A 17,709-nucleotide genomic window follows, 5' to 3' on the forward strand; every position below is an offset into this window, starting at 1 on the left:
TGTGTAGCGCTTTTCTACCTACAAGGTACTCAAAGCGCTTTGACACTATTTCCACATGCACCCATTCACACGCTAATGGAAGCCGGGAGATCGAACCAGGAACCCTCATGTTGCTAGCACGGCATACTAGACTAGAAAAACCTGACACAGGACTGAAAGAGTCCAGTGTGACTTCAGCATCAACAACATACTGGTATGTTACGGAGACTCAAAACTCACCGAGTTGGACGGAACCCCAAGGTTGGTCTCGATGTAGGTCTCCGTCTTGGGTTCCACCGCGTGCTCGGCTTCCAGAATCTTCTCCACGGGCATGTCCTCGTTGGCGCAGCCGGTGGACTCCGCCTCGCTCTCGTTCTTCTCCTTGGCTCGCTGGCGCTCCTCCTGAACGGCTGCATGTAACAACACTGGTTCCGGTCACTACTGCTGTATATTTGGTTATTATTTCATCATGTCATTCAGAGCATTCAGTCTATCACTTCATTTAAAGGGGAACATTATCAGCAGACCTATGTAAGTGTCAATATATACCTTGATGGTGCAGAAAAAAGACCATCTATTTTTTTAACCGATTTCCAAACTCTAAATGGGTGAATTTTGGCGAATTAAACGCCTTTCTGTTAAACGCTCTGGAGGCGATGACGTCAGAATGTGACGTCGCCGAGGTAACACAGCCGCCATTTTCATTTTCAACACATTACAAACACCGGGTCTCAGCTCTGTTATTTTCCGTTTTTTTGACTATTTTTTGGAACCTTGGAGACATCATGCCTCGTCGGTGTGTTGTCGGAGGGTGTAACAACACTAACAGGGAGGGATTCAAGTTGCACCAATGGCCCCAAGATGCCAAAGTGTCTGCCGCCAGACCCCCATTGAATGTACCAGAGTGTCTCCACATTTGACCGGCGATGCTAAGGCAGACATGGCACAGAGATGTATGGATAACCTGCAGATGCATTTGCAACGATAGTCAACGAAATCACAAAGGTGAGTTTTGTTGATGTTGACTGCCAGCTAATCGATGCTATGATGCTACGCTAATCGATGCTAACATGCTAATACCGGCGGTGCTAAAGCAGACATGGCACAGAGATGTATGGATAACCTGCAGATGCATTTGCAACTATATTACGTTTCCTCCCACCCACATTTAATGCGAAACAAACACTTAATAATCGACGGATTTAAGTTGCTCCAGTGTCAAAAGATGCAAAAGTCCTGATCGTTTGGTTAGCAAATTTTACCGGCGATGCTAACTCAGCTATTCGGCCATGCTATGGCTATGAATAGCGTCAATAGCTTCAGTTTCTTCTTCAATATTTTCATACTCCAACCATCTGTTTCAATACATGCGTAATCTGTTGAGTCGCTGAAATCCGAGTATGAATCCGAGCTAATGTCGCTATATCTTGCTGTGCTATTCGCCATTGTTTGTTTACATTGGCAGCACTGTGTGACGTCACAGGGAAATGGCCAGTGTCTTCGCAGAGAGTCGAAAATAAGGCACTTTAAAGCTTTATTTAGGGATATTCGGAGACCGGTAAAATTTTGAAAAAAAATTCAAAAAATACAACAAGCCACTGGGAACTGATTTTTATTGTTTTTAACCCTTTTGAAATGGTGATAATGTTCCCCTTTAATGTTTGGTGACCACATTGTGGAGAAATGTCACCTTTACACCTCAAGTTTTCAGCACATATTAGGACTTTTAAAGACTGCAGCTGATAAACAGCCAGCGTTTAAATTGACAACTGCTCTACTTTTTTTGTATCCTGCTGCTGGTTCTTCTTTGTGCATTTCAATGCTCTACTTACAATCTAATTACAATCCGCCAGCGCAAAATGCAAATACTTGTAATTTCCCTGCGGTCTTAAGATTTTGTTCAGGGGCGTAAATGGGCGCGTGTACTCTGCAGTATGTATGTATTTAGGCCAATGACAAAGTAACACTTTTCATAACATGTTTATCTCAAATAATATAAATCTAGCAGGAACAAAACCGGTGAAGTTGGCACGTTGCGTAAATCATGAATAAAAACAGAACACAATGATTTGCAAATCCTTTTCAACTTATTTTCAATTGAAAGGACTGCAAAGACAAGATATTTAACGTTCGAACTGGTAAACTTTGTTATTTTTAGCAAATGTTAGCTCATTTGGAATTTGATGCCTGCAACAGGTTTCAAAAAAGCTGGCGAAAAAGACTGAGAAAGTTGAGGGATGCTCAACAAACGCTTATTTGGAACATCCCACAGGTGAACAGGATAATTTGTAACAGGTGGGTGCCATGATTGGGTATAAAAACAGCTTCCATGAAATGCTCCGTCATTCACAAACAAGTATGGGGTGAGGGTCACCACTTTGTGAACAAAACAACATTTCTCAAGGAGCTATTGCAAGGAATTTAGGGATTTCACCATCTACGGTCCGTAATATCATCAAAAGGTTCAGAGAACCTGGAGAAATCACTGCACGTAATTGATATTACGGACCTTCGATCCCTCAGGCGGTACTGCATCAAAAAAACGACATCAGCGTGTAAAGGATATCACCACATGGGCTCAGGAACACTTCAGAAAAGCACTGTCAGTAACTACAGTTGGTCGCTACATCTGTAAATGCGAGTCAAAGCTCTACCATGCGAAGCGGAAGCCATTTGTGGGGCGGCATGGCTCGGTTGGTAGAGTGGCCGTACCAGCAACATGAGGGTTGCAGGTTGGATTCCCGCTTCCGCCATCCTAGTCACTGCTGTTGTGTCCTTGGGCAAGACACTTTACCCACCTGCTCCCAGTGCCACCCACACTGGTTTAAATGTAACTTAGATATTGGGTTTCACTATGTAAAGCGCTTTGAGTCACTCGAGAAAAGCGCTATATGAATATAATTCACTTCATTTCACATTTATCAACAACACCCAGTAACGCCACCGGCTTCGCTGGGGCCGAGCTCATCTAAGATGGACTGATGCAAAGTGGAAAAGTGTTCTGTGGTCTGACGAGTCCATATTTCAAATTGTTTTTGGAAACTGTGGACGTCGTGTCTTCCGGACCAAATCGGAAAATAACCATTCGGATTGTTTATGGCGCAAAGTTCAAAAGCTAGCATCTGTGATGGTATGGATGTGTATTAGTGCCCAAGGGATGGGTAACTTACACATCTGTGATGGCATCATTAATGCTGAAAGGTACATAGAGGTTTTGGAGCAACATATGTTGTCATCCAAGCAACGTTATCATGGACGCCCCTGCTTATTTCAGCAAGACAATGCCAAGCCACATGTTACAACAGTGTGGCTTCATAGTAAAAGAGTGAGTGTACTAGACTGGCCTGCCTGCAGTCCAGACCTGTCTCCCATTGAAAATGTGTGAAATACCACAAAAGGGACTATTGATCAAGCAAGAATGGGAAAGAATTCCACCTGAAAAGCTTCAAAAATTGGTCTCCTCGGTTCTCAAACGTGTACTGAGTGTTGTTAAAAGGAAAGGCCATGAACACAGTGGTAATAATGCCCTTGTGCCAACTTTTTTGCAATGTGTTGCGGCTACTAAATTCCAAGTACATTTTTCTTTTAACGTTTTTAGATGCGAACATTAAATATCTCGTCTTTGCAGTCGATTCAACTGAACATAAGTTGAAAAGGATTTGCAAACTGTTGTAGTCTGTTTGTATTTACTATTTACACAACGTGCCAAGTTCACTGGTTTAGGGGGGTTGTAAATACTGTGTTTCCTTGAATTGCCGCCGGGTATATATGTGCTTGCCTAGAATTACTGCCGGGTCAAACTCGTTTCGCAAAATATTATTTTTATTAGCGCATGTCTAGAATTTCCACCGGGTCAAACTCGTTTCGCCAAATAATTAGCATATGCCTAGAATTTACTCCGGGTCAAACTCGTCACGTCACAAGTGACACTTCACCTGTCATCATTTTCAAAATGGAGGAGGCTGATTTCAATAATTTGAAATCGCATAAAGGGAAGAAGATTAAGAGCTATTCAGTAGGATTTAAGGTCCAAGCTATTGAATATGCTAAAAAGAACAGTAAGCAGCTATGTTTTATTAATATACCGTAGCTGCGTGTGTCAAATATGAGTCACTACCTGGTGGTAGAGGGCGCTAGTGATCCTTCTTGCGACTACTCGGCTGCAGAAGAAGTGACAACAAGCAGCGATCGTTTATTTTTTTCCTCTCGCTTGCACTTTTAACATGGAGGATTACATATCTAAAATAAAACAGTTTTCTAAACTGGACTTTCAATCAAAGCAGGAGGTAATAAAGGAAGATCTCCATCGAGACAGAAAGACTTTTAAAACTGAAGAAATATAAGGAAGACTTCTATAAACAAGTTATCGATGCTTTTGATCAGAAGGAGCTGCGCATGGACTTCATTTATAAGTAAAGGTAAGACCATAATAACGTTTTTTTTTAATTAAATGTGCTTTTCATGATGGTATCCTTACATCACACTCAAATTTATAAGCGCAGGCCTTAATTTACCGCATGCCTTTGGTAAGAGGTTTTAAATTAATTAGCGCCCCGGCGGCAATTCAAGGAAATACGGTAGATGGAATCATTGCAAAAGAATAAGAATGATTTAATTAGCTAATTTGTTCAAAAAAGAGCATGGCATTAAATAGGAGACAATAATGTGTTTTTGACTATTATTTTGGAGTACAAAAAACACATCCAAACCGTAATTGTTAATCATTTACAATTCTAAATTATATTTTTTTAAATCCTAGCAAATTCAGGCATTTTCAGCCGCGACGATCACAAAAAGGGCGCCAAAAGTCCTGGAAGGACTTCTTCACCACAAGTTGCTTCAACAACAGACACCATTGAAGGCTTCTGAACTCCATTCCACATCCGTGCAGTGCGGGAACACTCAATGACTTCTCCCCTTCTTTATCAAAGCAATCATGTGGTCCTTCATTACAAACAGCTGGCCACTTTTATGCACAAACCACTTATGAAGCCATAAATAACCTCCGGGTCGTCACCGCATTGCCGAGCAGTCAGCGTGTCACACAGCAGCACGGCTACAATGTCACGCAAATCAATGCCCATCTTTTCTTGTGCACACTAACTCCTTAAAGAGGCTGACAATATTCTGCAATCCCAAAAAGAGGACACATATATGTGTGCCAAGGCCGGGACTAGGTGGAACTTTGCCAATGATGCTCAAACTTGCTTTATAAACTCTGGAATGCCCTCCCGGTAACAGTTCGAGATGCTACCTCAGTAGAAGCATTTAAGTCTCACCTTAAAACTCATCTGTATACTCTAGCCTTTAAATAGACCTCCTTTTTAGACTAGTTGATCTGCCGCTTCTTTTCTTTTTTCTCCTATGTCCCCCCCTCCCTTGTGGAGGGGGTCCGGTCCGATGACCATGGATGAAGTACTGGCTGTCCAGAGTCGAGACCCAGGATGGACCGCTCGCCTGTGTATCGGTTGGGGACATCCCTACGCTGCTGATCCGCCTCCGCTTAGGATGGTTTCCTGTCGCTGCTGTCTTGGATCCGCTTTGAACTGAACTCTCGCGGCTGTGTTGGAGCCACTATGGATTGAACTTTCACAGTATCATGTTAGACCCGCTCGACATCCATTGCTTTCGGTCCCCTAGAGGGGGGGGGGTTGCCCACATCTGAGGTCCTCTCCAAGGTTTCTCATAGTCAGCATTGTCACTGGCGTCCCACTGGATGTGAATTCTCCCTGCCCACTGGGTGTGAGTTTTCCTTGCCCTTTTGTGGGTTCTTCCGAGGATGTCGTAGTCGTAATGATTTGTGCAGTCCTTTGAGACATTTGTGATTCGGGGCTATATAAATAAACATTGATTGATTGATTAATAAATAATATATATACCGTATTTCCTTGAATTGCCGCCGCGGCGCTAATTAATTTAAAACCTCTTCTCACTCCGGCACTTACCAAAGGCATGAGGTAAATTTAAGCCTGTGCTTATACATTTGAGTGTGATGTAAGGACACCATCATGAAAAGCACATTTAATAAAAAAAACGTTATTATGATCTTACCTTTACTTATAAATGAAGTCCATGGCAGCTCCTTCTGATCAAAAGCATCGATAACTTGTTTATAGAAGTCTTCCTTATCTTTCTTCAGTTTTATAAGTCTCTCTGTCTCGATGGAGATCTTCCTTTATTACCTCCTGCTTCGATTGAAAGTACAGTTTAGAAAACTGTCTTATTTTAGATATGTAATCCTCCATGTTAAAAGATGAAAAATAAACGATCGCTGCTCACTCTTGCTGCTTGTTGTCACTTCTTCTGCAGCCGAGTAGTCGCAAGAAGGATCACTAGCGCCCTCTACCACCAGGAACCAAGAGTCATTTAATGACTCATATTTGACACACGCAGCTACGGTATAATAATAAAACATAGCTGCTTACTGTTGTTTTTAGCATATTCAATAGCTTGGACCTTAAATCCTACTGAATAGCTCTTAATCTTCTTCCCTTTATGCGATTTCAAATGACTGAAATCAGCCTCCTCCATTTTGAAAATGATGACAGGTGAAGTGTCACTCGTGACGTGACGAGTTTGACCCAGCGGAAATTCTAGACATGCGCTAATAAAAATAATATTTTGCGAAACGAGTTTAACCCGGCAGTAATTCTAGGCAGGCGCATACTATATACCCGGCGGCAATTCAAGGAAATACGGTATACAACGCATAACCCATTTTTACTATCACAATCTACAAGGTTAATATAGGTTTCCTCTCTCTCTTCCCCTCCATCGTTCGGTATTCCTTTTTTTTAATCTCTAGCTATCATTTTGAATATGTATTGTTGCATTTGAACAACTTTGTTGTTAATAAAATAGGTATATTATTGGTATTATTTATTATCAATAGCGCTATTTCTATTGGTGTTTGTATTGCTCCAGTTGTAGTGTAAAAATGTAATTTATGTATTATTATTTATTACGCTAACTGCTTCTTTGCTATCACTTTTACAATAATTTGTACATAGCCTATGTGCTGGTGTTGTTCTATTGTTGTTGTTTTTCTTGTGTTTGTTGTTGTTGTTTTTGTCTCTCTGTCTAATCGCCCTCTTATCCCCACATTTTCCCCCTCCGTCTTCCTTTTTCTTTCTCTTTCTATCCCCTCCTGCTCCGGCCCGACTGCACCAAATGATAATATAAATACATTTAAAAAAGTCAAATACAAATAAGGCAACAAGAGAAGTATCCTACACTTCTCTTTTGTAAAGTACATCTGAACAGCAGATATGGGCATCTACATCAACTGTATGATTTGCCTGAGAAGCTGGACAGGACAAAAAAAAACAAAACATAAAAAAAAAAAGAAAGAAAATAAATTAATAATAAAATATTTATTTATTTATTTATCTGTCCCTCCCTCACGAATGCTGCACACACCTTCACAGTTTGTTTTGTTTTTAACCCCTTCTTAACCCTGAACGTACGTTGAAAATACACACAACCCTAACTCAAAATGCCGGACATTTGAGGCATTTAAGAACCTCCGCCCGGACAGCCCCACAAAAGAGGACATGTCCACGGAAAAGAGGTATGGTCGCTCTAGCTCAGTGGTGCTCAAATGGGGGTACCCGTAATCCTGGGGGTACTTGAAGGTATGCCAAGGGGTACGTGAGATTTTAAAAACGTATTCTAAAAATAGCAACAATTCTAAAATCATGTATAAATATATTTATTGAATAATACTTCTGAATGTAAGTTCATAAACTGTGAAAAGAAATACAACAATGCAATATTCAGTGTCGACAGCTATATTTTTTGTGGACATGTTTCATAAATATTGATGTTAAAGATTTATTTTTTTGTGAAGAAATGTTTTGAATTAAATTCTATTACAACCCCAAAGAGGGCACTTTAAGTTGATGATTACTTCTATGATTAGGAATCTTTATTTAGAATTGAATCACTTGTTTATTTTTCAACAAGTTTTTAGTTATTTTTATATCTTTTTTTTCCAAATATTTCAAGAAAGACCACCAAAAATGAGCAATATTTTGCACTGTTATACAATTTAATAAATCAGAAACTGATGACATAGTGCTGTATTTTACTTCTTTAGCTCTTTTTTCAGCGAAAAACGCTTTGCACTGATTAGGGGGTACTTGAATGAAAAAAATGTTCACATCAATGAAAAAAGGTTGAGAAACACTGATCCATACAATAAAAAAAAACAAACAAACCAGGTGTCTTGTCTGTCTCTCAACTCCCTTTACAATGTATTGATGAACTCCGCCCAGACAGCCCCACAAAAGAGGACATGTCCGGGGAATAGAGGACGTATGATCGGTCTAGCTCGGGGGTCGGCAACCCGCGGCTCCGGAACCGCATTCGGCTCTTTAGCGCCGCCCTAGTGGCTCTCTCAAAAATATATAAAAAATGGAAAATTATGAGGGGAAAAAAACATATTTTTTGTTTTAGTATGGTTTCTGTAGGAGGACAAACATGACAAAAACCTCCCTAATGGCAATAAAGCTCACTGTTTGTATTAAACATGCTTCATTGATTCGAGTGTCGTTTTGTGCTACTAATTTTGGCGGTCCCTGAACTCACCGTAGTTTGTTTACATGTATAACTTTCTCCGACATTCTAAGACGTGATTTATGCCATTTTTTTCTGTCTCATTTTGTCCACCAAACTTTTAACATTCATGCACAATGTTGAGTTTTGTTGACGTTATTGACTTGTGTGGAGTGCAAGTCAGACATATTTGTTCACTGCGTGACTGCAAGCTAATCGATGCTAACATGCTATTTAGGCTATCTATATGTACATATTGCATCATTATGGCTCATTTGTAGCTATATTTTAGCTCATTTAGTTTCCTTTAAGTCCTCATAATTCAATTTATATCTCATGACACTATCTGTATGTAAAATGGCTTTTAATTTTTCTGGGCTCCAGGCGGATTTGTTTTGGTATTTTTGGTAAAATGGCTTTTTCAACATTTTGGGTTGCCGACCCCTGGTCTAGCTTAAAGCAAGGCCGAAAATGGTCCGTCATCTGATTGGCAGTTCGAGGAGGGACAGGAAATGTTTTGTGTGCTCAGCAGACACCGAGACTCGATGCGGCGAAGGTTGGAGAAACCACGTCCCTGCGTAAGATTAGTCTTTTTGCAGGAAAGATGCCAAAAGTTTGGTTAATAAAAAGCAGAGGCGAGTTTGCAGAATGAACAGTTTCCATATTTTCCTATGGTCATGACTTGGAGTGGGGGGGGCGTGGTGGTAGCCGTGGCTGTCAAAAGAGGAGAAGGAAAAGGGGCCCCCGCTTTAGAGGCTCTGCTGTCTGGCGGTGGAGGTCAGCCCAAGGGTAAAATACTTGTCTTGGAGTCAGCGAGAGGTGAAGAGGGCTGAAATCATGTTAACTTTATTCCCGCTCCTCCTCCTCCCTCTCCCCTGACTGCCAGAGTATAAATTCATATAATCCTGTTTTTTTTCCCCCCGTGGATTCACTTAGCCTTTTGGGCAACCGGCGCCTTGTTCTGTAACTACCGCCCTCGGGGCGTAGGGGGCGGCACCAGCGGGGCAAACGACAGCAAATGATAATACCTCGCAGAGAGGAGAAAGGAGTCTTTCTACGGCGAGCGGGAAGGCCAAGAAAAGGTTAAAGACGAGGCGTTTTCGGGGGAGAAGTCGCTCTCGCAGGCACGGTCCCGGTTAACACCCGTCACTGCTGTCTATGAGGACGTCTTTCACTCCGTAAATCTGTATTCACGAGCCGGGCTGCTGAGCATAATGGGAGAAGAGGATGGATGCCTTCGATGTGTGAAACAGCGTTCGACAGCAGCGAGTGTTAAAATTCACACCTCGCAGTCTGTGAGCATTCTAAAACTCTTCTTGGTTTCATGTGCTCTGGAATCTTTGGTTACAGGTGAGCCACAGGACATGAACATTAAACAATGGATGTCCGCTAACTTTTTGCAACTTAACGCCCAAAAAACGGAAATGCTGATTATCGGTCCTGCTAGACACCGACCTCTATTTAATAATACAACTTTAACATTTGACAACCAAATAATAAAACAAGGTGACTCGGTAAAAAATCTGGGTATTATCTTTGACCCAACTCTCTCCTTTGAGTCACACATTAAAAGCGTTACTAAAACGGCCTTCTTTCATCTCCGTAATATCACTAAAATTCGCTCCATTTTGTCCACTAAAGACGCCGAGATCATTATCCATGCGTTTGTTACGTCTCGTCTCGATTACTGTAACGTATTATTTTCGGGTCTCCCCATGTCTAGCATTAAAAGATTACAGTTGGTACAAAATGCGGCTGCTAGACATTTGACAAGAACAAGAAAGTTTGATCACATTACGCCTGTACTGTATATACCTTTATATACATATATACATACATATATACCTATACTGTATATACCTTTATATACATATATACATACATATATACCTGTACTGGCTCACCTGCACTGGCTTCCTGTGCACTTAAGATGTGACTTTAAGGTTTTACTACTTACGTATAAAATACTACACGGTCTAGCTCCATCCTATCTTGCCGATTGTATTGTACCATATGTCCCGGCAAGAAATCTGCCTTCAAAGGACTCCGGCTTATTAGTGATTCCCAAAGCCCAAAAAAAGTCTGCGGGCTATAGAGCGTTTTCCGTTCGGGCTCCAGTACTCTGGAATGCCCTCCCGGTAACAGTTCGAGATGCTACCTCAGTAGAAGCATTTAAGTCTCACCTTAAAACTCATCTGTATACTCTAGCCTTTAAATAGACCTCTTTTTAGACCAGTTGATCTGCCGCTTCTTTTCTTTCTCCTATGTCCCCCCCTCCCTTGTGGAGGGGGTCCGGTCCGATGACCATGGATGAAGTACTGGCTGTCCAGAGTCGAGACCCAGGATGGACCGCTCGTCGGGACCCAGGATGGACCGCTCGCCTGTGTATCGGTTGGGGACATCTCTGCGCTGCTGATCCGCCTCCGCTTGAGATGGTTTCCTGTGGACGGGACTCTCGCTGCTGTCTTGGATCCGCTTTGAACTGAACTCTCGCGGCTGTGTTGGAGCCACTATGGATTGAACTTTCACAGTATCATGTTAGACCCGCTCGACATCCATTGCTTTCGGTCCCCCAGAGGGGGGGGGGGGTTGCCCACATCTGAGGTCCTCTCCAAGGTTTCTCATAGTCAGCATTGTCACTGGCGTCCCACTGGATGTGAATTCTCCCTGCCCACTGGGTGTGAGTTTTCCTTGCCCTTTTGTGGGTTCTTCCGAGGATGTTGTAGTCGTAATGATTTGTGCAGTCCTTTGAGACATTTGTGATTTGGGGCTATATAAATAAACATTGATTGATTGATTGATTGATTGATTGAACATAATGTCATGGCTGCCTTGAGTTTCCAGTCATTTCTACAACTCTTATTTGGTTTGTGTTAGAGTGATTGGAGCACATACTAAAAATACTCATGAAGTTTGGTTCTTTTAGGACTTTATTATGGGTCTACTGAAAATGTGAGCAAATCTGCTGGGTCAAAAGTATAAATACAAACCCCGTTTCCATATGAGTTGGGAAATTGTGTTAGATGTAAATATAAACAGAATACAATGATTTGCAAATCCTTTTCAACCCATATTCAGTTGAATATGCTACAAAGACAACATATTTGATGTTCAAACTCATAAACTTTAGTTTTTTTTCGCAAATAATAATTAACTTAGAATTTCATGGCTGCAACAAGTGCCAAAGTAGTTGGGAAAGGGCATGTTCACCACTGTCTTACATCACCTTTTCTTTTAACAACACTCAATAAACGTTTGGGAACTGAGGAAACTAATTGTTGAAGCTTTGAAAGTGGAATTCTTTACCTTTCTCGTTTTATGTAGAGCTTCAGTCCTTCAACAGTCCGGGGTCTGCGCTGTTGTATTTTACGCTTCATAATGCGCCACGCATTTTCGATGCAGGCGGGCCAGGAAAGTACCCGCACTCTTTTTTTTTAACGAAGCCATGCTGTTGTAACACGTGCTGAATGTGGCTTGGCATTGTCTTGCTGAAATAAGCAGGGGCGTCCATGAAAAAGACGACGCTTAGATGGCAGCATATGTTGTTCCAAAACCTGTATGTACCTTTCAGCATTAATGGTGCCTTCACAGATGTGTAAGTTACCCATGCCTTGGGCACTAATGCACCCCCATACCATCACAGATGCTGGCTTTGGAACTTTGCGTCGATAACAGTCTGGATGGTTCCCTTCCCCTTTGGTCTGGGTGACACTGTCATGGTCCACGTCTTGGACCATGTCATATTCTGGTTTTGTTTGTTTTGTTATCTCAGCCTGTTTTGTATTTGACATCTTTAGTTCCCGGTGGCACTTCCTGGTTAGTTTCGGTTGCCTAGTTACGCATTCAGTGTCACCTGTTTCTGGTTTTTGATCACGCGCACCTGCCCCTGATGATTTCTGCCCCTATATATGCCTGTCTTTGTTTGCCTTTCGTTCTCGGACTATAGTTTGCTACACGCAACAAGTGACATCGCTCTTCCCGCATTGTGGTAAATATCTTGTTTCACTCATTAGCTTCCATGCTATTTTGTTTGTTTACTCGTCCCTAGTTTACATACTGGCGCTTTCTGTTCATTCTAGCTTCCACGCTAGTTCTTTTTGTTTTGTCTGTAGTGCCTAGGTGCCAGTATTTCTGTTATTAGTTTCTTTTTTGTAGTTAGGAATAAATCATCATTCCTACCTTAACGCTGTGTTCCATCTCCACTGCACCACGAGAACGCAAACACACGCCACGATGCCACCCAGACGTCACAGACACAATGTCGAATATTTCCAAAAACAATTTGAAATGTGGACTCGTCAGACCACAGAACACTTTTCCACTTTGCATCAGTCCATCTTAGATGATCTCGGGCCCAGAGAAGCCGGTGGCGTTTCTGGATGTTGTTGATAAATGGCTTTCACTTTGCATAGTAGAGCTCTTACTTGCATTTACAGATGTAGCGACAAACTGTATTTAGTGACAGTGGATTTCCGAAGTGGTCCTGAGCCCATGTGGTGATATCCTTTAGAGATTAATGTCGGTGTTTGATACAGTAATATGATGGAACTGGTGCTTTACAGAGAGTAAATGGGACAATGAAAAAGGAAGATTACCTCCAAATTCTTCAGGACAACCTAAAATCATCAGCCCGGAGGTTGGGTCTTTGGCGCAGTTGGGTGTTCCAACAGGAAAATGACCCCAAACACACGTCAAAAGTGGTAAAGGAATGGCTAAATCAGGCTTGAATGAAGTTCCTAAAGTTCTGACTTAAACATGTGGACAATACTAAAGAAACAAGTCCATGCCAGTTATACGGCACACCACTGTCAAGGTTGGTATTCACGTTTGTACGGCACACCAGTGTCAAGGTTGGTATTCACGTTTATACGGTACACCAGTGTTAAGGTTGGTATTCACGTTTATACGGTACACCAGTGTCAAGGTTGGTATTCACGTTTATACGGTACACCAGTGTCAAGGTTGGTATTCCCGTTTATACGCTACACCAGTGTCAAGGTTGGTATTCGCGTTTATACGCTACACCAGTGTCAAGGTTGGTATTCACGTTTATACGGTACACCAGTGTCAAGGTTGGTATTCACGTTTATACGGTACACCAGTGTCAAGGTTGGTATTCACGTTTATACGCTACACCAGTGTCAAGGTTGGTATTCACGTTTATACGCTACACCAGTGTCAAGGTTGGTATTCCCGTTTATACGCTACACCAGTGTCAAGGTTCGTATTCGCGTTTATACGCTACACCAGTGTCAAGGTTGGTATTCACGTTTATACGGTACACCCGTGTCAAGGTTGGTATTCACGTTTATACGGTACACCAGTGTCAAGGTTGGTATTCACGTTTATACGCTACACCAGTGTCAAGGTTGGTATTCACGTTTATACGCTACACCAGTGTCAAGGTTGGTATTCACGTTTATACGGTACACCAGTGTCAAGGTTGGTATTCACGTTTATACGGTACACCAGTGTCAAGGTTGGTATTCAAGTTTATACGGTACACCAGTGTCAAGGTTGGTATTCACGTTTATACGGTACACCAGTGTCAAGGTTGGTATTCACGTTTATACGCTACACCAGTGTCAAGGTTGGTATTCACGTTTATACGCTACACCAGTGTCAAGGTTGGTATTCACGTTTATACGCTACACCAGTGTCAAGGTTGGTATTCCCGTTTATACGCTACACCAGTGTCAAGGTTGGTATTCGCGTTTATACGCTACACCAGTGTCAAGGTTGGTATTCACGTTTATACGGTACACCCGTGTCAAGGTTGGTATTCACGTTTATACGGTACACCAGTGTCAAGGTTGGTATTCACGTTTATACGCTACACCAGTGTCAAGGTTGGTATTCACGTTTATACGCTACACCAGTGTCAAGGTTGGTATTCACGTTTATACGGTACACCAGTGTCAAGGTTGGTATTCACGTTTATACGGTACACCAGTGTCAAGGTTGGTATTCAAGTTTATACGGTACACCAGTGTCAAGGTTGGTATTCACGTTTATACAGTACACCAGTGTCAAGGTTGGTATTCACGTTTATACGGTACACCAGTGTCAAGGTTGGTATTCAAGTTTATACGGTACACCAGTGTCAAGGTTGGTATTCACGTTTGTACAGTACACCAGTGTCAAGGTTGGTATTCACGTTTATACGCTACACCAGTGTCAAAGTTGGTATTCACGTTTATATGCTACACCAGTGTCAAGGTTGGTATTCACGTTTATACGCTACACCAGTGTCAAAGTTGGTATTCACGTTTATACGCTACACCAGTGTCAAGGTTGGTATTCACGTTTATACGCTACACCAGTGTCAAAGTTGGTATTCACGTTTATACGCTACACCAGTGTCAAGGTTGGTATTCACGTTCATACGCTACACCAGTGTCAAAGTTGGTATTCGCGTTTATACGGTACACCAGTGTCAAGGTTGGTATTCACGTTTATACGCTACACCACTGTCAAGGTTGGTATTCACCTTTATACGGTACACCAGTGTCAAGGTTGGTATTCACGTTTATACGCTACACCAGTGTCAAAGTTGTTATTCGCGTTTATACGGTACACCAGTGTCAAGGTTGGTATTCACGTTTATACGCTACACCAGTGTCAAGGTTGGTATTCACCTTTATACGGTACGCCAGTGTCAAGGTTGGTATTCACGTTTATACGGTACACCAGTGTCAAGGTTGGTATTCACGTTTATACGGTACACCAGTGTCAAGGTTGGTATTCACGTTTATACGGTACACCAGTGTCAAGGTTGGTATTCATGTTTATACGGCACACCAGTGTCAAGGTTGGTATTCACGTTTATACGGTACACCAGTGTCAAGGTTGGTATTCATGTTTATACGGTACACCAGTGTCAAGGTTGGTATTCACGTTTATACGCTACACCAGTGTCAAAGTTGGTATTCACGTTTATATGCTACACCAGTGTCAAGGTTGGTATTCACGTTTATACGCTACACCAGTGTCAAAGTTGGTATTCACGTTCATACGCTACACCAGTGTCAAAGTTGGTATTCGCGTTTATACGGTACACCAGTGTCAAGGTTGGTATTCACGTTTATACGCTACACCACTGTCAAGGTTGGTAATCACCTTTATACGGTACACCAGTGTCAAGGTTGGTATTCACGTTTATACGCTACACCAGTGTCAAAGTTGTTATTCGCGTTTATACGGTACACCAGTGTCAAGGTTGGTATTCACGTTTATACGCTACACCTGTGTCAAGGTTGGTATTCACCTTTATACGGTACGCCAGTGTCAAGGTTGGTATTCACGTTTATACGGTACACCAGTGTCAAGGTTGGTATTCACGTTTATACGGTACACCAGTGTCAAGGTTGGTATTCACGTTTATACGGTACACCAGTGTCAAGGTTGGTATTCATGTTTATACGGCACACCAGTGTCAAGGTTGGTATTCACGTTTATACGGTACACCAGTGTCAAGGTTGGTATTCATGTTTATACGGTACACCAGTGTCAAGGTTGGTATTCACGTTTGTACGGCACACCCGTATCAAGGTTGGTATTCACGTTTATACGGTACCCCAGTGTCAAGGTTGGTATTTACGTTTATACGGTACACCAGTGTCAAGGTTGGTATTTACGTTTATACGGTACACCAGTGTCAAAGATGGTATTTACGTTTATACGCTACGCCAGTGTCAAGGTTGGTATTCATGTTTATACGCTACGCCAGTGTCAAGGTTGGTATTCATGTTTATACGGTACACCAGTGTCAAGGTTGGTATTCACGTTTATACGGTACACCAGTGTCAAGGTTGGTATTCACCTTTATACGGTACACCAGTGTCAAGGTTGGTATTCACGTTTATACGGTACACCAGTGTCAAGGTTGGTATTCACGTTTATACGGTACACCACTGTCAAGGTTGGTATTCACGTTTATACGGTACACCAGTGTCAAGGTTGGTATTCACGTTCATACGCTACACCAGTGTCAAGGTTGGTATTCACGTTTATACGCTACACCAGTGTCAAGGTTGGTATTTACGTTTATACGGTACACCAGTGTCAATGTTGGTATTCACGTTTATACGGTACACCAGTGTCAAGGTTGGTATTCACGTTTATACGCTACACCAGTGTCAAAGTTGTTATTCGCGTTTATACGGTACACCAGTGTCAAGGTTGGTATTCACGTTTATACGCTACACCAGTGTCAAGGTTGGTATTCACCTTTATACGGTACGCCAGTGTCAAGGTTGGTATTCACGTTTATACGGTACACCAGTGTCAAGGTTGGTATTCATGTTTATACGGCACACCAGTGTCAAGGTTGGTATTCACGTTTATACGGTACACCAGTGTCAAGGTTGGTATTCATGTTTATACGGTACACCAGTGTCAAGGTTGGTATTCACGTTTGTACGGCACACCCGTGTCAAGGTTGGTATTCACGTTTATACGGTACACCAGTGTCAAGGTTGGTATTCATGTTTATACGGTACACCAGTGTCAAGGTTGGTATTCACGTTTGTACGGCACACCCGTGTCAAGGTTGGTATTCACGTTTATACGGTACCCCAGTGTCAAGGTTGGTATTTACGTTTATACGGTACACCAGTGTCAAGGTTGGTATTTACGTTTATACGGTACACCAGTGTCAAGGATGGTATTTACGTTTATACGCTACGCCAGTGTCAAGGTTGGTATTCATGTTTATACGCTACGCCAGTGTCAAGGTTGCTATTCATGTTTATACGGTACACCAGTGTCAAGGTTGGTATTCACGTTTATACGGTACACCAGTGTCAAGGTTGGTATTCACCTTTATACGGTACACCAGTGTCAAGGTTGGTATTCACGTTTATACGGTACACCAGTGTCAAGGTTGGTATTCACGTTTATACGGTACACCACTGTCAAGGTTGGTATTCACGTTTATACGGTACACCAGTGTCAAGGTTGGTATTCACGTTTATACACTACACCAGTGTCAAGGTTGGTATTCACGTTTATACGCTACACCAGTGTCAAGGTTGGTATTTACGTTTATACGGTACACCAGTGTCAATGTTGGTATTCATGTTTATACGCTACGCCAGTGTCAAGGTTGGTATTCATGTTCATACGGTACACCAGTGTCAATGTTGGTATTCACGTTTATACGCTACACCAGTG

The 17,709-nt window shown here is 42.1% G+C and overlaps 1 protein-coding gene across 2 annotated transcripts in view; it reads right to left on the reverse strand.

Moving 5' to 3' along the window:
* Nucleotides 1-17,709, reverse strand: part of LOC133536502 (retinoic acid receptor RXR-alpha-A) — a 298,975-nt gene that overhangs the window by 48,638 nt on the left and 232,628 nt on the right. Inside the window, exon 6 of one of the 2 annotated variants that reach the window (XM_061877084.1) lies at nucleotides 220-404. In XM_061877084.1, the coding sequence (XP_061733068.1) occupies nucleotides 220-404 (185 nt within the window). The remainder of the gene's footprint in view (nucleotides 1-219; nucleotides 405-17,709) is intronic. The other variant, XM_061877085.1, reaches the window with a different exon arrangement.

This window comes from Nerophis ophidion, linkage group LG17 (genome assembly GCF_033978795.1).
Source record: "Nerophis ophidion isolate RoL-2023_Sa linkage group LG17, RoL_Noph_v1.0, whole genome shotgun sequence".
NCBI lineage: Eukaryota > Metazoa > Chordata > Actinopteri > Syngnathiformes > Syngnathidae > Nerophis > Nerophis ophidion.